The sequence below is a fragment of the Chelonoidis abingdonii genome, chromosome 6 (genome assembly GCF_003597395.2).
Source record: "Chelonoidis abingdonii isolate Lonesome George chromosome 6, CheloAbing_2.0, whole genome shotgun sequence".
In the NCBI taxonomy this organism is placed as follows: domain Eukaryota; kingdom Metazoa; phylum Chordata; order Testudines; family Testudinidae; genus Chelonoidis; species Chelonoidis abingdonii.
Window position 1 is genome coordinate 46,506,936 of NC_133774.1, and position 27,960 is coordinate 46,534,895.

A 27,960-nucleotide genomic window follows, 5' to 3' on the forward strand; every position below is an offset into this window, starting at 1 on the left:
ACTAAACTAAGTGCAAAGGCTACATTTAGTTGCAAATCAAAATGTTTTAATGGTTATCAACCTTTCTTTAGGAAAATAACAAAGTACTGGACATATTAAAATCAATTATTCAAAGCAAGGTTTCCTGCTTGCTGATTTAAATCATAATTAAAATCAGTGATTTATATCATAGAATAGAATCATAGAATATCAGGGTTGGAAGGGACCTCAGGAGGTCATCTAGTCCAACTCCTTGCTCAAAGCAGGACCAATCCCTAACGAAATCATCCCAGCCAGGGCTTTGTCAAGCCAGGCCTTAAAAACCACGAAGGAAGGAGATTCCACCACCTCCCTAGGTAACCCATTCCACCCTCCTAGTGAAAAAGTTTTTCCTAATATCCAACCCAAACCTCCCCCGCTGCAATGAGACCATTACTCCTTGTTCTGTCATCTGGTACCATTGAGAACAGTCTAGATCCATCCTCTCTGGAACCCCCTTTCAGGTAGTTGAAAGCAGCAGAATCCCCCCTCAGTTCTTCTCTTCTGCAGACTCAATAATCCCAGTTCCCTCAGCCTCTCCTCATAAGTCATGTGCTCCAACCCCCTAATCATTTTTGTTGCCCTCTATTCTCCCTGAAACTACAGTTCAAATCCCAAAGATTCATCCCTTGGCCCTTATAAAGGGTGATAAGTTGAGTTACATGTACTTAGTGTGTGGAATTCTTTGATTCCATAAAAGCTAATATCTTCTTGTGTGGATGTGAGGGTAAGGCTTTTAGCTGGGAGCCCATAATCCATATTCAAGCACTTAAATAAGTGGTTTGATTTTTCAAAAGTGCTGAGCATCCAGCAGTTTCTTTTTAAGTCAGTGAGGGCCACAAAATGCTTTGCTCTTTTGAAATATTGGGCCATTTCTTTAAGTACCTAAATATGGATTTAAGGGCCTAGCTTAGGCTGCTAGTTTGCATACTAGTTTCCTGCTTGGCTGCCACCTTCCAAAAAACAAATGGCTGCCTTTCAGCAATCTTTTATTTCTCAGTCTCTGAAGCATTTTGGGATGAAAAGTGCAATAAAAATGTACATTATTATTTTTAAAGTTTATTTTATTTATTGTAGGATCAGATTGAAGAATTCAATAAACTTTACTCTTTGTATCCACCTTTGAGATGTCACACAGATAAAGTCCCTTTATCCCTTAGCAAAGAAAATCCCCCTTCTTGCTCAGGTTAAATTGATTATATGTCTACAGCAGGAATTTACACTGATCCCTAGTTAATTACATAGGAATGATATCATTTGGCTTCATTGTCAGGATAGTAAGGCTGTCTTCTCTGGTTTATCAGATGCAGCACCTCCTTGTTCCTTTGCTCCCACAGTTGTTTTCATTCCTGGTTTTTAATCACATCATGCAATTATAGTTAAAACTAAAGCAGACAGTAGATTTAAAGGCTTAAGGAGGAAAAAAAATGCTTTGCCTTGTGTATCTTTAAAATTTTTGAAAATAGTTCTGGTTCATCAAACACAGGTGCCCTGAAAATAGTGCAAAGAAACTGACATTTTATGTTTCCTTATAGGTCAAGTTTAGTTACATAAACCTGTAGACCTAAAAAAAGGTAAAACTCACTCAGCCACTCTTATAAATATTGGTAAGCTTTTTTGCACCTGAAAGTAATATTCACTCTCGTCTCCTGCCACATTATGTTTTTGTTCACATTTGAATAGGTAACTCCTGCAAGATTTTGTGAGGGTTTTAGCTGATATTTGTAATATGCTTTGAAGATGCAAAACATCACATTAAAATATTGAGTAGTAGTGTATGTAACTGACGTTGTTGGTAGAATTTAGCATTATGTAGTGATTGTGGTATCCCTGTGTTACGTAAATTTGTTTAAAATGAATACATTATAAAATACTTGTCTTAAAAATCATTTATTTTGCTTACCTGTAATTTCAGATAATGGAGGACAGACTTTGGGAGGTGGAAATAACTGGCCTCTAAGAGGAAGAAAGTGGACGCTCTGGGAAGGAGGAGTCAGAGGAGTAGGATTTGTTGCAAGTCCTTTACTGAAACAGAGGGGAGTAGAAAGTCATGAACTGATCCACATCTCTGACTGGCTGCCTACTCTAGTAAATCTTGCTGGGGGACATATAAACAGCACTAAGCCTCTGGATGGCTTTGATGTGTGGAAAACTATCAGGTAACTTGCATTTCAAATAACTGTGTCAGAATCCTGCTAAGATAAGACTTTTATCAGCAAGAGCAACAGACCTGAAATTGGGAGAAACCGAGACACATACTTGATCCTGAATAAGATTGGGGGGAAAAAGGTAATTTGCTAAATAAAAGGATAGGTTTAAATCCATACACATTTTTTCTCCCGGGGGAGAACAGGAATGAAGAAAGCACCATAAATGAAAGATGCCAGTAACGTTACTTAATTCATCTCTGGAAGGTGTACTCAGATGCCATGATGACAGATGTAGCATGATAACCTGAATAGAATGGAAGAGAATAGATTAGTTACACATTTTTAACAATGAGGATGATTAACAATTAGAACAAACTACCAACTGAAATGGTGGATTCTCCATCTGCTGGTGTCTTCAAATCAAGACTGGATGCCTTTCTGGACCTTGCACTTTAGTCATAGACAAGGTATTGGTCTCAACACTGGGTGAAATTTAATGGCCTGTGATATACAGGAAGTCAGACAGGATGATAGAATTGTCCCTTCTGTCCTCGAACTCTATGAATATAGAATTAGCTCTTGCTAAATGTTTATTCAGTCCTTTGTTCTTCCAGAGATGGAATTCCCTGAGGTTTATCCTACCACACATGGGTTATGGAGCTCTCAGAATCTGAGTTTCTGCATGTATTAAAAGTCCTTGGCACTCTTTGCAAGAGTTGGGGTTTTCCTGGTGATCTTGGTCTAAATTCCTTTATTCCTCCCTTCTACACTTTCATGAAGCATGCTATGTGCTAGCTAGCTGACTAAATTCCATTCCCTCCCTTCTAAGGAGTGGCTTCATTTCAGTGATATTTGAATATAGTTTTGGGTCACTTAAGGACCATTCAAGATGCTAGCTATATAGCAAGGTAAAATAATGCTACAGTTAAAGCAGAGGCTGGACTTTCTACTTCCTACAGACCAAACATTGCAGGTCTAATGCTTTGTGTATTAGTTATTGTTTATAATGCTTAAAGTTTTTGGTCCAACTAGTAATTTTGGTAAAAGCCTTTCAGTATTATGGGGGACTCTGTGTGTGGGTATTGTATTTCAATAACAGAAATTATAAAACAGAAACTATATAAATGTCTCCCCAACAAATTGAGATTGTTAAAACTAAAGCTGAGCTCCTTTTCCTATTAATACCTCCCCACTTCCCACATTTTGCAACTTTAACAGCCTCCACTACTGAGATACAACATAACCAGCTAACACACATGGAAACATGTTAGTTTGCACCTTGGTGGTACTTTTCAGTCATGGTAAGCTAACATTCAAGAGCTAACATGACTGATAAATGCATCCATTTTTCCCATCAAGACAAGGTCCTTGAGGTAGATTTGATACTGACATCAGCACTTGGGGCACATTTGCTCATCTTCAACATCTTTTTTGGTAAAATTCTAATTAATGCAACTGATCCTATTCTATTTGATATAGGTTCTTAAACTATAGTCATCAATATGGTATCTGAGTGCATTCCAGTAGCGTGTTAAGCAATGTGACTACCACCTGTCACATGTGGTTCTATCTCTTTCCCTCTCCCCAGGGGAAAAATTGTGTGGGCAGCATAGATATATGTTATGGATAGGTCAAAAAAATACACCTTGCACTTGGAGCTGAAGATGTGAAGGTTTATGATGGTCTTTAGTTTCTGTGAGTTTGCCAGTCTCAGATTGGTCTCCAAGAAGCTCTGCCATCTGCACAAATGAGCTTTAGCCTTACGGTTGAAGGTTTCATTGAGTCAAGAGTTCCGTTGTCTACCACTATTCCGTTGTCTACCACTATTAGGGAATCTTTTAGATATGCTGGCCCCAGGCCATTAAGAACTTTGAGGATAAGGCCCAAGACCTTGCAATTGACTAGATATTCTATGGGAAACCAGTGTAGAAAGCGCAGGACAGGTCTGATGTGCTCACAGTAGCCTGTGTTGCAGAGGAGATGTGCTGCAGCATTCTGTACCCTTTGAAATTTCCCAAGGGCTGATGTCTTCATGCCCAAGTATACTGCATTGCTGTACTCTACACAAAAGGTGGAAAAAGTGTAACTGAGGCTAGGTCATTGTCTACTAGGACAGGATGACTCTGCTAGCCAGCCAGCGATAGTAGAAAGTGTGTGTTATAGCAAATACTGCTCTGTGAGAGCTCAGCATCACCAAGGAATCTAGGAGCATTCCTCAGCTACAGACTGAATGGCTAAGGGGTGTGCGTGTGTGTGTGTATATCTATCTTCAACTAAAGGAGCCTGCACTGTGGTTGCAAACTCTTGAAAGTGCTTTTCTCTGCCCATCAGTACTAGTGCTTCTCCCTTGCTTGGGTTCAGCTTTAATCAGCTATTCCTCAACCCTGAGCAGATCTTGTCCAAATTCTGGTTTATCTTGGTGATATGGTCGCATATAGTGAAGGATAGGTAGAGCTGGGTGTCATCTGCATATTGCTGGCACTTGAACCCATGTCACCTTACCAGTTCACCCAGTGGCTACCCATAATGTTTAATAGCACCTAGAGAGACCTGGTGAACCCAGATTTTTTTAATTTTGCCAAATTGGAGGCCTCGTTCCCAATATGACTCTTCATAGAAGAAATTAGTATAGTTTCTGTGAATTGTTAGACTGCCCAGTCGGTGACCTATGATAAAAATATTTAATTTCACATTTTCCTCAATTAATAGATCAAATTTCAAGGTTGTAGCTCAAAAGATCAGTTGAATGTTGGCTATCGGACAAAAAGGACTTTAATGACATCTAATAAAAAGTTCAAATCTGTTGATTTTTAGTTCTTAATGGCCTATAATGGATGAAAATAGCTAGAATGGTTTTTTTTTAAAAAAAAGATAATTTGGAAAATGGAAATTAAGGGCCAGTCAGTTACTATATTACAAGTCAATGTGTGACAGTACTGTGTGGGAGGGGTTCTCCGCCTTTTTCTTTCTGTGGCCCCGCAGTATGCGATAAAACCTCCATGCTCCACCTGTGCCACTGCAACTTTTTTTCTGCATATAAAAGCTAGGGCAAGCATTAGGGGGTAGCAACCAGGGCGGTTGTCCAGGGCCCCACACTACAGGGGGACTGAAAAGCTAAATTGCTCAGGCTTCGGCTTCAGCCTCGGGTGATGGGGCCCAGGGCTTCAGCCCCATGTCATGGGTTTGGCTTTCTACCCTGGCCCCCAGCAAGTCTAATGCCAACCCTGCTTGGTGGATCCTCTGAAACCTGCTCGCAGCCCCCCAGAGGGCCCTGGGCCCCTGGGTAAGAATCACTACAGTATAGTATGTTGGAAGATTAGCATATATTCTGTAATAGCGGTTAGTTTTAAAAAGTAAACATTCTTAATCTGTAGATTTAGTCTACAACTGCTTGTGACATAGGAAAGAAAAGAATTTAAAATTACATTCTTAAATACTATAAGTTTTATATATGATTCCACAGATGAAATATTGTTGGGAAAAGATTATCACAGCTAGTCGCACTGTGATACAAATTGAAGGTGAAGAAAATGATGTCTTAAGTGAAGCATATCATAATATTTTTTTCCAATATACATAAAAAAAATTAAGAAAGTGTGAGGAAATGTGATCCAGGAAAATAGAATATGTGCAAGATGTGTGTTTTTTGTTTGTTTGTTTTTTTTAAAGAACAAAAATGTCCTTAGTGACACCAGGTCATTACCAAAAACAAGACAAATTAATTCACTCTGGAAAACCTTGGACTTCTTCCCAAGGCTACTTTTTGCCTAGTTTAAATAACACCCTGTTCTGTTAAAGTTCCTATACAAATGTTGTGTACAAATTCACCAATAAACAATAACCTTTCATTATGCTTTAAAAATATACCATGGTTGAAAATACAGGGGCATACTCTTGGCTGGCATAAATTAGCCTTTGATTTCTACAGACGTACATCAGTTTATATCAGCAGAGAATCTGCCCCATAGAATACAGTTTTCCTGTTTTTATACAAACAAAATTCCTTTGGAAGATAATCAGAGTTTCGCCTGCATTAAGAACACACAACTGAGCTGGTGGTGGAACACACTATAATAATCCCCACAAAAAAGCCCTCTTCCTATTAAGTGTGTGTGTGTGAGTGTGAGTGAGAGAGAGAGAGAGAGAGAGAGTATGCAACTTAATAGAACATTGTACCTTAAAAACAAATATCCTAAAGCCAGAGAATTCTAAGCTATGTGTATGTATTTTTTTAAATCTAATCACTAGAAAATACTGAAATACAAAGATAAGGCGTTTCGGAGAACTTTAGTTGAGCCTTCATATCCTTGCTGTCTTGTGCACTCACTAAGTGTCACTGACAAAAACTACACTATCCAGCTGCTAGCTGGATAACTTGCTGAAGCTGTCCTGTGAGGGGCTAACCACATAGCAGTGGAGCTCTGTAACTGGGAAGTGTGATAGGGCATCTGCCCCACACTGGTGGAGAAAGTGTTAAAATCAGCCCTACTCACAGCAGACAGCCAATCAGAGAGGAGCTGCAGTGAGGAGCCAATGAGGGCAGAGCAGGCTCATATATAAAGAGAGCTGCAGGGCAGAGGAGGCAGCTCCCTCTTGGGAGCCCAGGGAGAAGGACTTTTGTCCACAACTGGGACAGGATCATCTCCAACTGTTGGGTGGTGAATGTCCTCCATCAGGGCTACCCTATCAAATTCTTCTCCTTCCCTCCTTGTCTTCCGCCCAATGGCTGCCCTTGGACCCTTGCCAGGACTGTCTCCTCCATGAGGAAGTGACTCCCCTCCTCCAAAAGGGCACCATAAAACCTTTGCCATACTACTACCATGGCCATTGTTTTTATTCCCCCTATTTCCTTGCCCTGAAGAAAGGAGATGTTCTTCATTCCATTTTGGATCTCTGCTCCTTGAACAAGTTTATTCACAAGTTTTGCTTCAGGATGATCACTCTCTCCCATATTATCCCTTCCTTCTCCCCATGGAGCTTGGCCTGTAGCTCTTGATATGAAAGATACATACTTCCACGTAGACATCCACCCTGCTCATCGCAAATTCTTCTGCTTCAAGGTGGGGAGTTCCCATGACCGATTCCATATCCTCCCCTTTAGAATTGCTGCTGCCCCCCCATGTCTTCATGAAGATCTTTGCAGTCATGGCAGCTTATATGCACCGCCTGGATCATTCCCTCTTCCCCTCTCTGGATAACTGGCTAATTATGGTGCCCTCTTGCTCCCGTCTCCTTGCCACCATCCAGACCCACACCCTCCACACCCTCCTCGGCAGCTTGGGGATCTGCATCAATAAAGAAAAGTCTATTTTCGTCCCTACCTGCACGCTCACCTTCATAGAGGCACGCCTGTACTCTGTGGCAGCCCACATCTTTATTCCCAGGGATCGCTTTGCCACCCTCACTTCTTCGCTTATTGCTGTGCTCTGACACTTCCACAAATGTGTGTCCTTCAGTGCCTGTCCCTCCTGGGCCATATAGTGGCTTGTACCATGCTCACGCTGTACATCTGTCTCCATATGTGTTGCATTCAGCTGTGGCTCCACTCTGTCTGCAATCCGCAGTCAGACGGCCTGAACAAGCAGGTCATCATCCCTCCCGCTGTTCGGCTTACCTCACCTGGTGGTGCAACCTGTCCGTAGTTCTACCAGGCATTCCATTCATGTCCCTTATGCCCAGCACCACTCTCACCATAGATGTCTCACTCGTGGGCTGGGGCACCAACCTTAACGGCCGCACGGCCCAGGATCTTGGGTCACCAATGGTTGCGCAGCTGCACATCAATGTCGTGGATCTATGGGCAAGTGACTGTCCTGCCAGGCCTGCCTGTCCTTCCTCCATTCCCACCATCTTCAACTGCTGTCCAACAACATGATGGCAGTTATCCATATCAACAGACAGGGTGGGGCCGAGTCTCCTTCCCTCTGCACAGAGGCCATCCATCCTTGGAACTGGTGCTTCCAGCACGCAATCACCTTGCACACTGTACATCTGGGCAGCAGCAACTCCCTGGTGGACAGCTCAGCTGTCTTTCCACACCAACCACAAGTGGGAACTCCACGACTCCGGTCCATCTTTCATTGGTGGGGCATGCCTCACTGGGACCTCTTCATGACATCGGAGAACTGAAAGCTTCCTCTCTTCTGCTTCTGGGGAGCCCTGGGCTCAGGCTTACAGGGCGATGCCACTCTCATTCCCTGGACCGTGGATCTCCACTGTGCCTTCCTGCCCATTCTCCTCCTTCCCCAGGTCCTGCGCAGAGTGCAGAAGGACTGAGTGATGGTTATCCTTATCAGTTCCTCCTGGTCTTGCCAGTAATGGTACACCAATCTTCTCCACCTCTCTGCTCACCGCCCGAGTCCTCTTCTGGCCCTCCTGGATCCCCTAACGCAGGCGCATGGCTGGCTGCAGCACCCCAACCTGAGTCCTCTCCATCTAGTGGCCTGGTATTTGGATGGGGCTTGTGTGTAGACCAGGTTTGCTCCACCCCCATCCAAGACATGATCACTCGTAGCAGACTCCAATCAACTGTTATCAAGCTAAGTGGCGCTGCTTTACTGTCTCCAGACTCGTCTCCATTCCTGTCCTTCTATACTACCTCCGTCATCTATGCCTGTTGGGCCTTGCCCGTTCCTCCATCTGCATCCATCTGGCGCTCAGTGCCTTTCTTCCTCCTGTCAATGGCTTCCTCATCTTCACCCATCCAAAGACCTCCTGCTTCCTATGGCCTTCTCAGTGCCTTTCCCTCTGTAGGGAGGCCTACCCTTTCTTGGGATCTGAATCTGGTCCTCACTGCACTCACCAAGCCACCCTTCAACCCCCTGGCCACCTGCTCTCTCATTCATCTTTCCATGAAGGTTGATTTTCTTGGTGGGCATCACCTCCGCATGGTTCATCAGTGAACTGGCAGCCATGATGGCAGATCCACCATTTACCAACTTCCACAAAGACACGATCTCCTTACGTTTTCACCCCAAGTTACTGCCCAGAGTGGCTTCCTCCTTCCACCTCAACCAAAGTATACACCTTCCGATCTTCTACCCTAAGCTGCACGCCTCTCCCAGCTGTGCAGAAGAAACAATATAAAAGACATTTCAGACTGTTCTAGGCTTGATTCTGACCTTTAATGCCTGCCATTCTTCAGTCAGTCTAATGCAATCTTAGGGTTTTATGCATTAAATATACAAAATTAGAAACCTCTGAATAACATACAACAAGCCATGAAACTGGCCCACCATAACAGCATTAATAATCCCAATCCCAACTACCTTGAATCTAACCTGGTGGAATGATTCGCATGATTGGAGTGTTTAAAGCCTGTGATTATAATCTGTTCAGGAAGGGTAGAGTAGGTTAAAGAAGTGGGGAGGAGGGAATCCACATTAAAGACACCCTTATTTGTTTTAGTTATGATAAATCAGATGCCCAGGATTTAAAATGCACCTGTATACATCTGCTAACTAATAAAGCCCAAGAGGCTTTGCTGATGGGGGTCTGATACAGACCACCAAATCAAACTAGAGAATAGGAGTCACTCTTTAAATACTAGTCTGTAATGTGTGGGGAGGGAGAGGGGATCTGTGTTGTTATGGGGATCTTCAGTTTGGGAAACATATTCTGGAAGATTTGTGCAGCCAGTAGTATAGCACCATCAGTTTCTAAAAATTACAGATAATTTCCTAACACAAAAGGTATTGCAACCAACATGAGGTAAGGCTATTTTGGCACCTTATTTGGCACTGATAAAGGCTGATCTAGAAGTTGGTGGTTGCCTACGGACCAGTGATCTTGACTTGATTATATTCAGTGTAGACAGAGAGCTATCCCAACTAGTAATATGTAGTTGTGGTACTTCAAAAAGGCTCATTTCCCAAAACTAAAGAAAATTATAAGCAAAATTGAGTAGGAGAAAAAAATTAGTTAGAAAAATGAGTGAAAATTGGGAGTTCTTTAAGAATAGTTTATTAGATGTTCTAACAGCCACAATTCCACAGTCAAGAAGGATGCTAAAGAAAATGGCTAAAAACTCATCTTGGTTCAGTGGCAAAGTGAAGGCATCAATTAGATATTTAAAAAGCAATATATATAACAATTGGGAAAAAGGGAAAATAGCAATCGATATGAATTAAAAGTTATGAAGTGTAGAAAACTAATAAGGACATCAAGAAAAATCCATGACTGGCCAGGTTAAGGACAATAAAAAGAAGTTTAAGTATATTAGGAAAAAAAGAAATCCAAGCAATGGTATAGATTAATATTTAGATGGAGATGGTAAAATTGTTAATGATACAGAAAGGGCAGAAGTGTTCAATAAATACTTCTGTATTTGGAAAGTACCAGGATGATGTACTTGTATCATATGGGGATAAAGAAGTATCTTCTAGTAGTACATTAGTAACTTGAAGATACATGTCAGACAACATCTATTAGGGATAAAAATTTTAAAATCAACAGGCTGTGATAACTTGCACCAAAAAGTCCTACAAGAATTGGCTTAGGAGATCTCTGACCCACTGATGCTAATTTTTTATATCATCCCTTGAATACCAGGGAAATTCTCGAAGATGGGGAAAAATGCTAATGTTGTGCTAATATTTTAAAAAGGGTAAACAGGATGATCCAGGTAACTACAGGCCAGTTAGTCTGACATCAGTTCAGGGCAAAATAGTGAAAAAGCTGACACTGAATTCAATTAATAAAGAATTAAAGGATATGAATGTTGTTTATTCCAATTAGCATGATTTCATGAAAAATAGGTCTTGTGAAACAAACTTGCTTTCATTCTTTGAGATTATTCATTTGGCTGATAAAGGAAGATGTAATATAATTAGATTTTTGTAAGGCAGTTGCCTCGTACTACAAAATATTCTAATTTTAAAAATCAGCACTGTGCAAAACAATAGAGCATAGGTTAAATGGATTAAGAACTGGTTAATTGACAACTACTTTTTTTGAGCTCTGTCAATGGGGAATCATCTTTGAATAATAGCATTTCTTGTGGGGTTTGGCAAGGATTGATTCTAGCCCCAACACTATTAAACATTTTCATCAACTATCTGAAAGTAAATTTAAAGTCATTGTTACTAAAATTTGCAGATGACAACAAGGTTAACAGAGTGGTAGTTAATAATGAAGACAGGACAGTCATACCACGTGATCTGGATTGCTTGGTAACCTGTGCCCATTCAAACAAAATGTGTTTTTAATACAGCTAAATGAAAAGTTTTATACATCAAGGAAGGAGGAATGCATGCCATATTTACAGCATGGGGGACTTTATCCTGGAGAACAATGACTATGAAAATTAATTTAGGAGTCATTGTGGATAGTCAGTTTAAGGAAAGTTTCCAGTGCGATGCTATGGAATAAAGGGCTGGTGTATAAATGGGGAGTACCAAGTTGGAGTAGGGAAGTGATACTACCTCTGCATACAGCAGTGCTAAGAATGATACTGGAATACTTGGTACAGTTCTGATGTCCACCTTTTAAAAAGGATGTTGGAAAAATGGGAGAGTGCGAAAAGAGCCACCCAAAATTATTCAATGTATTCAGGAGGTCAGACTAAATGATCTAATGATCCCATCTGCACTTTCATCTCTAGAATCTATCAATCCACCCCCTTCCCAAATGGCCAAAAGGTAAAACAGATGGGTTTAGTAGCGTGTCTGGAAGAATAACAATTTTAAGATTTGTTGGGCTAAAACGTGATAAGTGGAACCTTTTGTAGAAAATGCCCGGTAAGCAGTCTGCTGCCTTTTAAGCCAGGAGTTGTCTAGCTCAGGCACTATTATTCATTATAGCAGTGGAGCTATTTCATAGGAAAGAAGGCAGACTCACAGACAATAAGATCCTAAACCACTCAGAGCTTTATATGTAAATCCCAACACCTTAAACTCCACCCTATAAATTTACTGGCAGCTGGTACACATTACAGAGCACTGGTTTAATAGGCTGTCACTCTGTTTAATACATCATTTAACAAGTGGGCATTTAAGAGCTGCATTCTGGCCTAACTGCAGTTTCTGGATATTCTTCAAGATGTATCAGTATGTACCACATATTCAAGTTAATCCAGTTTCAAGGTGAGAAAGGCGCGGATAACTGTAATGAGGGCTGCACCTGAAAGGAGAGGTCTCTTCTTGCCAGGAACAGATGGAGAAAAACACCATTGGCCACAGCTGCAACCTGAGCATCCAGAAGCAATTCAGAATCTAATGAAGGTCCTAAAATGCAAACCTGTTACATAAGGATCAGTCAGGCGTGCAGCTTGTGATACTAACGAGAAATTAAAACCCTAACATTTTTAATGCATTGTGGGGAAAATTTTCCTGCATGGCAGTTTTTGCACACTCAATTTTTAACGTTGGATTCTGGTTGTACATTAGCTGAAAGTGCTGTATGATTTGTTATGTAATACAAATATATATCCTTTGCTCTCTGAATCAGTCCCACCAGTAATTTATAATTTCACTTTTACTCAGAATGTTTGGCTTCCAAAGATGATATAAAGAGGGGAAATATTAATTCTACAATTAGGTATTTTATAATTCAGTATCAATAATATTTCCTCCCAAAATAAAATTGTATATGATTTTAACAGCTTCCTTTAAGATTTCCATTGAGTGTTATCTTACCTGTGTTTGTATTCTAGATGGTAAATGTTTCATGTCAGAAATTATCTTTACTTGTGTCTTACCTGTTGCTTAAAATAAAATAAAATAAATCTAGATACTATCTGAATGGTTGTCTTTGAAGTTCACTATTACATCATTGCAATTTTTGTGGCATGATGAATGTTTTTATTTTAATTTCCATAATGAAAACAAATGACTTCTAACTGGCTTGCATGTTGCTTTTTATAGATAGTGGACCTATTAAGGAATGTTGGTGGTTTTCAGTGTAACATTTACTTAATATGTAGAGGTTCAATCCTGCCTCCCTTATGCACATGAGTAAGCCCCACTGACTTCATTTGGACTGCTCACCTGGGTGTGGAGTTGTAGGATTGGGCTAAAATATTATAGCTACTGGATCAGTAGGTCACCTTCAAATTAAAAGTTCATAATAGTTAATGGACACAATTGTTTCCTACAATTATAACAAAAGGAAGTATTAAAATAGCACATGCAGATTTCTAGTGGGCTCTGGAAGGAAATTAATGTTTCCCAATGATCTCTGTTCTAGTGAAGGAAGCCCTTCTCCCAGAAAGGAGCTGCTTCATAACATAGACCCTATGTTTGTGGACACGTCTCCATGTGAGTATACAATTCATTGCTAGTCATATTATATAGACATATAGTTTGATATCTGTCTAATAGGTGTTATTTTCCCCTCAAGAAAAGTTTACCCTTTTGTAGGTGAAGAAAGGAAATACTTATTTGCAAATGGAAGGCATCCTAAATAACTGCCTTAAAACGGAGTTGCAATAATCGCAACTATAGTGTACTGTTAACTATAGCCTAAATCATTGCCAGGCTGTGCTTTTCATTTCCCAGTGTTCTGAAGCACTTCAATGCAAAGAATAATGTACTGCAGGCTGTGGGGTTATTCAGAGAAAATCACATGCCTCAGGTGCACAGTAAGACCAAAGTGCCTCCTGCACTCAAGATTAGAAGTTATCTCCTGATATCCACATGTCCTGTGGTGTTCTATCTAAAATAAGATTGTATTATTAACAGAGGTGAAAGTAAACCATTGCGGGGAGCCCCGGGCCCTTTAAAGCGCCACCTGAGCCCTGCTGCCGGGGCTCCGGCCTTGCTTTAAAGGGCCCAGGGCTCCCCTCAGCAGTCGGAGCCTCTGGCCCTTTAAGTGGCTGCCGGAGCCCTGCCACTGCTGGAGTAGTAGCGGCAGGGCTCTGGCGGGGCTTTAAAGGGCTTGGGACTCCCCGAAGTGGCAGGAGCACTGAGCCCTTTAAAGCACTTCCTGGGCCCTGCTGCTGCTACCCAGTCCTAGCCCGAGGCCTACTGCTCAGGGTAGCAGCGGCAGGGCTCCCTCGGTGATTTAAAGGGCCCAGAGCTCCACAGCAGCCGGAGCCCCAGGCCCTTTAATTTGCTCCTGAAGCCCAGGGCTCCCAGCCGCCTCTGCAGCTGGTAGCTCCAGGGTGATTTACTTTCACCCCTGATTATTGACCTTGCAAATGGAAAACTTTAGTTTGTAAAAGGCTGACATACCAAGCCTTGTGGCTGCTTCTGTGCCATACTAACATGAGTTGGAGCCTTTGTTAGCAAGTCATGCTGCTCTCTAAATGCTTTGTTTTATAATTCAACATTTGGTAAGGACTAGGAGCTCTTTAAAACGGGGATTACTCATGGAGATTTTCATTGGAACATGACTCTCCTGGAGATTTTGAAGTTTTTGTGTTAATTAAATTAAGATATACAGTAATATAATGAGAGCTAAACACTGACTGAAGAAAGTCAGTGCAGTGGAGATAGTGGCATGTAACCTGTGAGCCTGGCGCAAGTCATCCTGTAATAGCTGGATGGAATGGCTTAGGATAGGCTGCCACGATGTATATCTGGCTCCGTGTTGCTTCTCCTCTAAGCAGGAGCACATGATCTCACCTTGGCTAGTCACTGCTCCCTGTGTGATGATAGCATACATACTGGTCGGATTAAGGTTTGGCCATGCCAGTTTCCCTCTATGGTAGGCCTACACAACTCGTAAAGCGGCGAGGGCCATATTACTCCAAAGAAAACAGCTGAGGGCTGAAACCCCTTGGCCCCGCCTAAATACCCTCCCCCAGCACCATCCACCCACACAGATGGAGCCCTCTGTTTCTCCCCCTCCCCAGGCCACAGGGATGTGATGCCATCCGCGTCAGGGAACAGCACGGGGCTTGAGGGGGCAATCCTGCAGCTGTAGTTTGCACACCCCTGGCCTGGAGGTAGCAGCCCTCAGGCCGCGTGTTTGAGATCCCTGCTTTAGAGACTACCTCTCTCCTTGTGTGGTACTGCAGTGGTTGAACTCAGTTGAGATGCCCAAGCTAAGAGATTCTAGATATATCTGGAAGAGGTCTGGAGGCAAGAAGCTTTCAATGTAGAGTCATGGCTCAGGAGCTCACACTCCACATTGGTTCAACAGTGCCCAAGATGGCTGAGGTTTAATGCTAACTGCAAGCCTATCATATTTATTCAGGATCTCTCTATGGTGGTAAATTAAGGGGAGCTATTGTATTGGTGGTGAGACGTGAATGATCATTAAAATTGAAATTTTGTACATCTTGTGCTTCAGGCACATTAAAAAGAAATTGAAGTTCATAAATACTTACCCAGATGCCCTTATTTACAACATGTGGCTTCCCTACGTTTTTTCCCTGCAATGTCAGCCTACACCACCCATTTGGCCATCCAGCACCAATTGCACATATGCTCAGGAAACGACAGGACTAAGCTCTTTCCCTAACTTTAATTTTAATTCTCAAAAGGGTTGTTTAGAGTAAGTAGCTATACAGTTGCTAGGTTTTATCAGTTTTGATAAATATTATAAGTATTTTCTCAGGTGCCTTATAGGTGTCAAAACCTTTCTGCTTCAGATCATCATTTCTTCACCTAATACATGAGAAACACTTTTGTCTGACACAACAGAGCATATTAATTTATATTACAGCCTTAAGCAGTCTTGGATCTGGCCTATTCATATTTGGTTTAATTTTTTTCATGGTACTGAACGCCCACAACTTCTCTTAACTTAATTGCAAATTAAAGGAGCTGTGTACTTTGCAAGACAAGCTCATTATCTGGTTAGTGATTCTAGTTTTGACAGTGATAATGTAGTAAGATTCTCCTATAAGGTCATAAAAACTCAATGTATATAATTTTATGTCTGTGTTAATAAACATAAATATATTTGTACACATCTCAGCCTGTCTCTCCTTAAGCTTCCTTTCTTTTTCGTTTTCCAAAAAGAGGGGTGACATGGTTGGAACGATAGGCTAGAACACTGATTTTGGCAGCTATGTTTTCAATACATAATGTGGGTAAAGGGAAGAGGGACACAAGATTTAGAATAAACCTAAATTTACCATGGCAAAAACTGACCTTGTTGTTTTTCCATTCTCTCCTTTCTCCAACACTGTTGACTATATGGCCATCCTGTGTCATATAGGTCCATAAACTGGGTGTTGTTCCTGGTTCCCTTTTCTTACTCTACACACTGTACATCTATGCTGTGTTCAGAACTTGCCTCCGCTGAGGCAACACTTCTGAGACTCCTTTCCTTTCTAGCCATTTCATCCCCTTCTTTATTACTGAGGTCACCTTATCATTGGGCTTCCTGACATTCATGTTGCTCCTGTCTAGGTCCATTCAAAACACTTCTGCTAAAATCATCTTCCTGACCCATTTTTCTGACCATGCCCCCAAGGTGTAGACATTAAAATAGAAAAGTTAAGGAGAGGAAGTTGAGGGGCAGATTTTGTCTTCTATTCTACAGTGTGAATGTACAAAATGTGGAATAAACTCTGCATATTATTTGAGGGCCTGGCAGCAGAATCTGTACTTTAACAGTTGAATTGGCTGGCTTTTTTCCAGCCACTGGAAAATATAGATCTCATGATCAACATGTCCTCTGCAGTTATGATTGCTAACCAGGAAAAGAGGAGGCAGGAAGCCAAACAAAAAGACTTTAATAAAACGTACATTCTTACTAGATTACCAGTTGAAACAAATGGATATGGAACAAATATTATTGGACATAAGATTGTGAACCTTAGCTGGAATAACTTGCACTCACAAAGCCTCTTTACATGCTGAAAACTGTTTCAGTACACCATGAGGGAGAGAACATGGCAGAATAGAAAATGTTTATACAGGATGTTTAAAATACATATTGATCAAGTATGTCTCATTATTGGCCTCAGTACAAGCCAGGAGTTCAGTGAGAATTGGGAGGGGTGGGGTGAGTGTTTTCATGTATATATGTTTCTGAACAAAAAAAACCCCTACATTAAACTGGAGTGAAGGTTAAGAATACTTATAAATAGAGATGATAAGCGCTATGGGAATGTTGTAATTATCCGGGAAAAAAACCCAGATATTAGTAACCTGTGGGAAGTTAATGCTGCTGACAAGAAGAAAACTGAAGCTTTTGAAGTAGGCTGCCGACAAAGACTCTTCCGTATTTCCTGGATGGAAAAGAAGACTAATGCTGATGTTAGAATATTATTGGAGAGAAGCAGACTCTGATGTCGGAAATTAATGTATGCAAACTAGTGTACTTTGGAAATAACCTTGAGAATGTTATTATGGAAGGAGTGATGAAGGGTCATTGTAGGGGACAACTAGCAAAGAGATGGATGGATGGTATGTGGCAGATCACTGGAAGGTCTGCTGCTGAGTGCTTGAAATTAGTGATGGACCGTAAGGGCTTCTGAAAATTCTGCTATTATGTCACTGATGTTCAGACATGAATACGTGGATTTACTTTTTTAGTAATCCATGAGATTGATCCTTAACATGTTTAGATGAACTCACTGTTTAAAACTGTGTGACAGGATGGTCAGTCTCTATTTTTAAGAGGCCGCTTGAATTATTTTTTCCTTACAGATTTAGTTCTTTCCTGTTCTAGGTGGTGTAGGTTTGTGTGATGTTGTCATGGTACAATTCCCCACTCTGAACCTTAATGTCCAAAAGTTGGGGTACCAGCATGAATTCTTCTAAGCTCAATTACCAGCTTAGAACCTGTAGCACTGCCACCAACCAGGAATTCCAGTGCCTGGTACACTCTGGTCCCCCCAAAACCTTGCCCAGGGGACCCCCCAAACAGACCCTCTGGATTCTTAACACAGAAAGGTAAACCACTTTCCTCCCACCGTTGCCTGTCGCCCAGGCTTCCCCCCTCCCTTGGTTATGCCTGGAAGATCACTGTGATTCAAACTCCTTGATCTAAAAGCAGAGAGCTGAAAACTGCACCTTCCCCTCCGTTTCTCCTCTTCATCTTTCCCAGACTCCCCTGAGAGAGACCAGTAATCCTAGACACAAGAGAGAAATTACCCTTTCTTCCCCTTCCCTCGCTTTCCCACAAGTCCCTGGTGATATCAGACCCAGTCCCCCTGGGTCTGCACTAGAAGTAAAAAAAAATCAGGTCGTTAAACAAGAAAGCTTTATGTAAAGAGGGAAAAACATTAAAAAATATATCTTTGTAGATTTAAGATGATTAGGTACAGTTTTTTAGTGATAGGCACTGGGAAATAAACCCTCCCACCTAAGTATGCAGGTACAAATTAAAATCCTTTCAGCAAATACAAATTTGAAGTCCTTCACCCAAATGACATTTGCAACTAAAGAAAACAAACATTCAAGCCTTAAATCCTTATCTAGCTGAGTACTCAATAATTTCTTTAGACTATAAGAGCCTTTGGAGAGAAACCTGGTTGCACATCTGTCCCCTCAGAACCAGAGAGAACAACACCAAAACATAACACACACACAAAAGTCCCTCCCTCCAGATCTGAAAGTATACTGGTTCCTGATTGGTTCTCTGAATCATGCAGCCAGCTACTGAACTTGTTAACCCTTTACAGTCAAAAGAGATATAAAGTAGTTCTGTTCTATTAACTTCTACTATCTGTTTATGACAGATGTGAATGAATATGATGTGATGCGTTAATTGTTGTGGCTTGCTTTCTCTCTGTTCTACCTGAAATATCAGGAAAAGGGCAAATATGTACACCTGTGTAAGAGCTACTGTTGGTGATTACTATTGACTGGAAGAGCCAGAGTACCCACGCTCTGCTGCAGGAACAGGTAGTGCAGGTTAACAAACAGGAACCTAAGGCACAGGAAACAGTATAAAAACAGCCCCCTCAGGAGGAAGGAGATAGCTAGGGAAGCTCTGATTCAGAGCTGGCTAATGAAGCTTGCATAGTTGGGAGGTAAGAGCCTTATATTGATTATACTTAATTTATAGATAGCTGGGAATGGGGGTGTTTTCTGGTCCCTTTCCCCAAGGGACTATTAAATTCAACTTCTTTTTCCTTAAATAGAGCAGCCTCTTGGTCTGTGACAGGCTGTTGAACAACCTTTACTCTGTCCTTTAGTAACACCAGCCTCCAGTCTTCTTTTCTTATTATGGCTTTATCCTGCAAACCAATACTCATGCAGTTAGGTCCAGATCTTCAAAGTATTTAGGTGCCTACTCCCTTTGAGGATCTGGGCCTTAGTGTTTTGGAGAATCTACACGTTGTGATATGTCATTTAAGATCAATTACTTTTCTTAGGATTTAAAGATGCTCAGCCATAGTTTGTGAACTCCTAATAGTTTAAAAAGCCAGTGTAATTAAGTGATCATACATCTCTTTGGAATATTTGACTTGTATGGGACCAGTATTTCCTGGCACATCAAGAATAGTATGTATTTGGAGAAGATGCTACATGTCATAAAAATTTTTCTACATAATTTATTTAAGAAATGTGATCATGTAATTTAAAAAATGTACTATACTGTAATGCATGCACACACCAAAGGTGGAGTTAATGTTGCATATGCTTTCTTAATGTTATTTCCTGATTTGAGTGTTTAAACATGTAATGTATATGTTCTTTTAGTATACCTTTTTTCTTTACTACATCGTGGGGGTATATATCTCTCTATGCAAACAAAACCAATATTGCATATCTCTGAAAATGCAGCTCATGAGGTTCTCCTATTGTGCATGTTTCTGATTCTGCATTGTGTGACTTTGGACTGAAATAGGAAAACTGTCTCTGACCTTTGCCCTCTCATCTCTAATTTTTTTACACTAGCATAATAGTTTTTCCTAGTAGGAATGCACACATAAGACATTATTGATCTAGTTGTCACTCAGTTGCTTACAGTAAATTAGTTCAACAGGAAACTAGGTTAAAGATTGAAAATATTGACTACTGTCACAATTACAGGGCCTCCTCTTGTCTGATCTCTCTGAGTGCGCCCCCACAGGTGATGGTCCTTATGCTTTTATCTCTCCTGGAGTGATATCATGAGATTCTCTCGCATGGAGAGTGGGCCTTGGGTTACAGTACGCCATGGATCCACTGTGGTTACTCCAGCAGGTCCAAATGGGTTCGGCTCCTGTTGTTCTTCCCTTGGGAAACTTATAACCAGTGGTAAACAAAGTGACTAGAAAACGCTAAACAATACCTTGATTTAAGAGGGTTAACTGTAGGAATAAAGCATAACAAGAGAAAAATATTTTAAAAGAATACAGAGGCTTGCATGCAGACTTTCTTACCCGGAGACTTGCCATCATTTGTCAGAGACTATAGACAGGCCTCCCTTTGCTGTCTCTCCCAAATAACAGACCTGCCTTGCCTTGAGAGCGAATGACTTTTATCTAGCTGCAGTTTGTTGCGCTCCACTGGGAAGTCAAGCCAGCATCCTCCAGGCCAGTTTTCTTGGTAACAACCCCCAAGTGTTTGTGAGGGATGTCTTATTCCAATCCATTGTTTAAATTGCCTGTTTGTTTTCCCTCAGCCCTGTTGATTTAACCCTGTGTACTCCTACAATAAACATTCCAATAATTAGGTCACAATATTATATTAATAAATTAGTACAGCCATCCCATGTCCTTCACAAGCACATAAAAGCAGATTAAAACAAAAAGTCTAGTCCTTTCAGGTCTTCTTTCAATTAGAACAGTTCCATTTGAAAATTCACTTGAGTTTTTTTTTTTAAATAACTCAACAAAATTGCAAACAGCAGAGGCAATATTATATTGAATTTAAATAGTACACATTCCTCTGTAATGTAAATATTATTGAGAGACCAAATAAGGTGCAGAAAATACCTTTAAAGGTACTTTAAATTAACAGCACTTGTGTCTTGAAAGAAAATTGCAGAAAATCTATCTTACATTTTTTTTTTTTTTAATTTTGCTTTATCCCTTTAAAAAATAGCTTTCCAAATTGTCAGTAGTTTGGCAGCAGGGAGAGTGATGTCAGCTCTTTCATTGTGAAAGATCTGCTTTCTTTTAAACAGCCTTATGGCATTTCATCAAGTTTTGGTGATTCAGCTGAATTAAAAACCAACTGTATTTGAGTCTAAATTCCCCTAAGTGCTAAACCAAACATATTCCTTTCCTCAGAGTCATCGCTAGATGGCCTGCCTTCAAAAAGCACTGAAATTCTATATCCCACAGAATCAGAATTAAATGACACAGTGAAAGAAAATGTACCCTTTAATTCAGAATTGTTAATCAGAATCTGTCAGTACCCTCTGTATTATCTCTTAATCTGACTAGCTAATTCATTAATGAAATGCAGAGTTTTACAAAATCTTGTAGATTATTTTCAGGGAATCACTTTCTCCTCTTCTTGGATAAGCAACTTGAAATTGGTTTTCATCAAGTGAATTTAAAGGATAGGGTTTGTATCCAAAAAAAAATGTTGATGGGTGGGGTTTTTATATTGAAGAAACTTTCACCTTCATTTAAAATTCCAGGCTTACCATAAACTAGAACTTAAAAGGCATAATAAAACTGTAGGCCTACTAATTGTAGTCAGTTTATTTTGGAGAAAAAACATTCTTAAAGGCAGAAATCCAAGACAGAGGAATTCAGAGTTGTAAAACCATTTGTGACTTTTCTTCAAGCTCTTACTTGCTCTGGGCAAAATTAATCAAAATTTACATTATTCTTCTTGCCATTTTGAAAAAAGGCATTACCTCATACATTACACTATTAATTGCCAAAATAAATGGTTGCATACTAATGGGTTAGGTCTGTTCTGTGGGGGTAAAAGGGGGGAGTATAACACTCATAAAGTCTATTATGACGGAGAAACCACTTCATTTTTGGTAATACTGTATACATGGACATTAATTCATAATGAATTGCATTACAGTGGCTATAGCATTATATATTATATCTATCCAAATACCAAAAGAATTCATCTTGATTAAGGGACATTGTAGACTCCTTTAGGCCCCAGTTTTTACTTACTGTGGCTGGGTGAAAGAAGATTCTGTGAGTCATTACAAAACAGGATTGATTTCTGCATGTTCTATTCCTGATTATCACAAGTTTTGCAAATAAAAAATGGGGGGTGGGGGTGGGAACAACCCCCTATTAGTGTAGTCAATAGCAGCTTGTGTGTGCAGCAGGTATGTGTAGGGATGAGCAATCTGTGTGCTTTGACTAGGATAAACACAGTTAATGTGTATGCCAGATTAATACCTTTCAAAGAATCAAAATATGAACAAGTTATTATTTTAGTGTAATCAGCTGCTTGAGTTGAGTGTTTGAAATGGGGAAATGATCCGGAATAAGTAAAAAAACAAAAGAACAGTTCCATTCTCTGTGCTTCCCCGAACATCTGCTTGTTTGGAAAAGTAAAATGCACCAAATGCTTGTCAGCTAACCTGTATTGCCTTATTCTTACCGAAATACCACAAATCCAAATAATCTATCATTTATTACAAGGCATTGCCTTACTTCTCCTCAGCATCTTAGTTTGAGCCATTGTCCACCATAGGTACTGGAACTAGGAGTGCTGGGAGTGCTGCCGCACCCCCTGGCTTGAAGTGGGTTCCATCTTATGCAGGATTTGTAGTTTGGTTCAATTGCTCTCAGCACCCCTGCTATACAAATTGTTCTAGCACCTCTGTTTCCATCATTCCTGTGGTCACCCAGATCCCATTCTTTTTTTCCTTATAGTTCCACTTCACCATTTGTCCTTTATGGGTAGCAGCATCTTTCCTCTTAATAATACTAAGTATTTACATAGTGATTTGCATCTTCAGAATGGTTCATGAACATTAACCCTTACAGTTCACTTGGGAGATGAATGAGTGTTATCCCTGTTTCAGAAATGAAGGTAGAGAGGGTAAGTAATTTGCCCAAGACCACAATGCCAGAGTCATGATTAGAGTTCAGGGGTTCCTGTCTTCTAATTCTGGGCATATACCACTAGACCACACACCTCTTTATTGCCAGTATATACTGTAATATTTCTTACATTTATACATATCTCAATGTAAAGGCTAAACTACACTTTAAAATAAAATACCTCTGTGTTGGGAACCAGTCAAGTGTTAATCTACTGGAGAATATCAGTGTCAAGTTGTAAACCTCTTAGCCTTCCCTGGGAAGGCAGAGACACTGTAATTGAATACTGTGGCTTACCTGACACACCTTAGGCTGCAGTACTGCAAATGGGTGTTTCTATTTCATATTTGAGACCAAAGGTGTCCTTTGATATTTTTAAAAGATCTAAAACAAATACAACTAAATGCACCTGAAATATAACTGTTTCATAGATTAAAATTAAGATTTCAAACACCCCTATATTTTTTACATTTTTTGACAGGCAGAAAAAAAACCCCACGCACTTATTTTTAATGATCTGCAGTGATACAGGGCCTCAGTCAGAGCACAGAGCTGAAGGGTGGGTGGGGCTGCATGCGCATGTTTATGTGCGTAAAGAAGGGCTACATATTAAATCATAATGTTGAATTTTGTGGAGTCTGAAATCGTAGAAATTATTCATAAATTTACTCTTGTTCTGATTTACTGTAGTTTTTTTCTAGTGTTTAAATTGTGCCAGGTAAAATGTAATACCCTGAGTGAAATCCTGGTCCCATTGAAGTCCATGGGAGACTTTCTATTGACATCAGCAGGGCTAGGACTTCACCATCTGTATTTATTCTATTTTCAAAGATATAATCAATTTAAAAAAAATTAGGGAGCAGAATAATTTGAAAAAAGCAAATGTTTTTATGTTGACATGTCCCTTGAAGTTAAGCTTCAGAGAACGCATAGCCTGTATTATACCAGGCTGGTGCTGTTAATCTTCTATTCCAAATCCTTCATGTAGACTCAAAACGGCATGGTGTACCAACTAAAATCACCATGAAAGAGTGATGAATAGTGGGATATGAGTCTAAGTGTCCAGAGCTGTAGCTCAAGTAAATGAATTAAGATAGTTTGACTTCATTGTATAGGTATAGCACACAGCTATGTGTTATTGACATGACAGTAAGAAATTATAATCTGGATAATGACCAGAGAGCCTGATCAGTTCCTTCAGAATCAGTATTCCATTAATTCTTCAAAGGTCAAGGTCATGGCTATTCCTCAAATAGTCTTATTTTAATAAAGTAACTGAAAATCTCAGAGTTTTGCAGAAAATTCATTATCACCATAAAGTAGCAAAAAAGGTCAGAAAATGTCTTTTCTCAATGAAGTAGCAAAAATATCTTATTTCTTCAATAATTCATTGCCTTAGAGAAGCCAAGAAGAGTCCTTGACATTTCAGCTTCCTCCTCCTTCACGGGAAATAATTGTTTCATATATCATGGAATGAAAAATGACAATAAAAAGATACACACAAACTTTGCTAGCCTGGGAGCCATCTGCATTTATAAAAGAGTATATTATAGTGGTCAGGGGGTTCTAATGAGTTTTCAGCTTTTATCTGGAATGAGTAGTAATCTGGTAATGAAGGCTGTACACCCAATGACACGTGCAAAAAATTTTAAAATAAATGTATTGGAAAAGAGAAGAGGAAAGAATTTTCATACAGCTGTAACTGGAATGGGAAACCATTGTTGGCAAAGAACTATTGAAATCTTTTACGAATGAGTGGAAACATTCTGGAAATAATTTTTACCAGCATTAAGGGAAAAACTGTAGGTTTTAAATGATTTAGCAGAAGAGTAAAAATTATAAATATTTTATCTGCGTTTCTGTAGAGAATAGCCGAATTGTAGATGGCACAGATATATTACAGTCCAGATGGATGTAGTACCTTAAGACTTTCAGAATACATACAATTCTTTGGACATTGTATCTTGGGTCACCAACTTTTTGGAAATGTTTGTGATACATGGGGAAGGGCTTGGTGTGTTTAGAAGTTTAGATTATCCACACAGGCTCTATTGTTCTTTAAACTGTAGCCTTTTTGGAAGCACTAACCATGAAAAAGCTATTTTGCTGTCATGTTGATTGTTTATTCTCTTACACATAGAGAACATTAAGTAAACATTTTATGATCCAAAGATACCACAGAACATTTATCTTCAGTTTTATTAGGAGTTTTCCTGTAGTATCTTATAGGAAGAAAAGAACTTTTAGCTAGAAGTAATTTATTACCCTGCTTTTTGTAAAATTAAAAATGCATATAGATTGATATGTATGTTAAACAGATTAATCACAAACTAGTGCTATTTTTACATGAAACACCATTTTATACTGTTTAAATAGTGGTACTGTATATAATATCAAAATGACTATAATTGGAAAATGTCAGTTATTAAACTCAGACACTAGAGGTTTTTAATTTAAAACTAACTTTTTCCATTGTAAAACACTTTGTGTCTCTGGATTTCCTTATAGATTTTATTTCAGAAAGGCTAGGTTTCCAATGGACTCAATCAATTGCAAATTAGTTATACAAGGCAAATGTAAAGTTTATCATAAGAAAATATTTCAAGACATGCAGTAGGGGCCAAAAGGTGAAGTCAATGGGAGTCTTGATATTGACTTCAGTGGAACTAGGAATTGGCCTCGAATTGATAGTTGAAGCCGGAAAAAAGTGCAGGCTTTGTTATACAGCCAATTTTTATTTAATTCTCATTAAATATACAACGATGTTGTATCTTTTTTAACAACTATTTTTTCTGTAGTTGATATTTTGATACCTATTTTCCCTCTGTAAAAACTCTCTTAATAAAAATGTACCTTAGTTGCAGAAATAGAGTTCCATATTTATTTCAGGCAGAAGAAAATATATTGTAGAAGTGTTACAAAGCCTATATTTCAAGGAATGACAGACTAAACATTTATACATCACATCTTTGTCTATTGTTTAGGTTGTAATTATTGCTATATATGTTTTTAAAAAAATAAAATCTATACACTCTGCTTAGGATTCTGAAAGCATCTCTATTAAAGAAAGCAGCGAAGAGTCCTGTGGCACCGTATAAACTAACAGACGTATTGGAGCATGAGCTTTTGTGGGAGAATACCCACTTCATAAAGTTAGAATAATTCTCGTAGGTTAAGTCTCCTGCTCATTCATTTGTGGGGACATTTTCCAGAGCACAAATAGAAGTTAAGTGCCCAACTCCTACTGACTTTCAATGGGAGTTGAGCACCTAATGGCCATTTGAGTTTTGAAAATATCCCCCTCTAATTCATCTGTTTAAAAAAGCTTTTTTATGTTCGTTTTTCTCCATCATGTTATGCTCTAGCCTTTGCGTAGTTAATGTGTACTGATATTGTCTTTGTCCTCCCTTTGCCTCCCATATTCTTTTTTTCCCCTTTGTTTAATTAGTTCCCTCTTTTCTTTAGGGATCTTGCTTGCAGTTTTGTGCTGCTCATCTCAGAGGCACAGTGCACAACTTGCAGTCCAACAGCCAGGACAGAGTGGGCTAAGGTAGAATTAAGCCAAGGCTGTGTTTACCCAATTCTGGGCCACCACCATAACTCTGAGAACTTGATGGTGCTCCTTAAGTTTCAGATGTCTGTCTCCAGCTTTCTATGTGCAGCCCACAATTCCTGCAGTGCTCACTGTCCCCTTGTATCACTGACATGCTTGTTCTTCCCCCCTGCATGTCCCCTATTCCCAGGCTTGTGTCAGGATCTTTGTAGGCCAGCGTAAAGTTACTTTCTGCAAAGACCTGGGCAGGGGGAAATTCTTCTCTGGCCAGATCTGAGGCTTTAACATCTGCTTTACACTGCCACAGCATAAAAGAGCTGTAGCAGAGGACAGAATCCTTCACCATGTCTTGTATATCTTTATTGGGAGGCACCAAGCACACTCAGCAATAGTGCTGTTAAAATAATAAGCAAATGAGACAAGGAAAAAGGAGTTCAGTTTCTCAAATTATAAATAGAAGACACTGTAATATTAAAAAACTCACATGGTGTCAAATCTCTTAGATCTGCAAATGTTGGTTGATCCCACTGTCCTTTGTTTTTTTTTCTTTTTTAGTTTTAATTCCTCAGTAAGCTTGTGTACCTCTTTCTAACAATGCGTTCATGATCACAGTCTCCACTGCTATCTTTGAATGTCCATTTATTGTTATTGTTTGTTTTATTAACCAAAAGAGCTTACACAATAAAAATTTTGAAAGCATCTAGGCAACTTAGACTTGTAAGTGCCATTTTGAAAGGTGATATAGGCATTTTAGAGCCTAAGACCTCCTTGACTTGCCATGTCAACCTACATCCCAAACTGCCTAAACCATTAATGAAAAATTTACCCCCCAGTTGAAAGATGCAACAGAGAGATGAAGGTTAGGAGAAGGAGGACAATAAACAAGTGGTCAAGGTGACCAGCTAACGTATCTTGCTAGTACAGTTCTTAATAACACAACTGTGTTTCTTTTTTAGTCTTCATATTAAGTATCCACTGTGTAAAACAATTCCTCATGAACTCTTGGTGTTCTCTTAGCTTCACTTCATTTCCTCTTGTCAGATATATCTGGTGATAGCAGAACCTTCAGACTTTTTCCCATCCCCACTTATAACTCTGCATTATTCTTTTTGCATTCTCCTGTACCTTTTTCATTTCTATAATATCCGGTCTGCAGTGTGGTGCCCCCAACTGTGCACAATTTTCAATGTATGATTTCCTATATTGGGTTGTCTTCTGGGACACTTATTGCTCAAAATATATGGTATATTAGGCGACTGGAAGAGATAGTGAAGTGATTTGGGTTGTGGTGCTGTCAGTGTGTGAATTATATACAGTTCTATGTCTAAAGGTATGCAGTTCTGCCTGTCCTTCTCGCCCAGAGGATGCAATGTGTGTGGCTTTCTCAGTGACAAGCAAAGATACTGAATTGAATAAATGTTCGTTGGGACATATTG

General features: G+C 39.8%; 1 protein-coding gene across 1 annotated transcript in view; it reads left to right on the forward strand.

The window, feature by feature from the left end:
• The window catches only part of ARSB (arylsulfatase B), a 94,106-nt gene that overhangs the window by 51,084 nt on the left and 15,062 nt on the right, over window positions 1–27,960 (forward strand). The window contains exons 5-6 of the mRNA XM_032774500.2: window positions 1,934–2,177; window positions 13,353–13,423. Coding sequence (XP_032630391.1) covers window positions 1,934–2,177; window positions 13,353–13,423 — 315 coding nt within the window. The remainder of the gene's footprint in view (window positions 1–1,933; window positions 2,178–13,352; window positions 13,424–27,960) is intronic.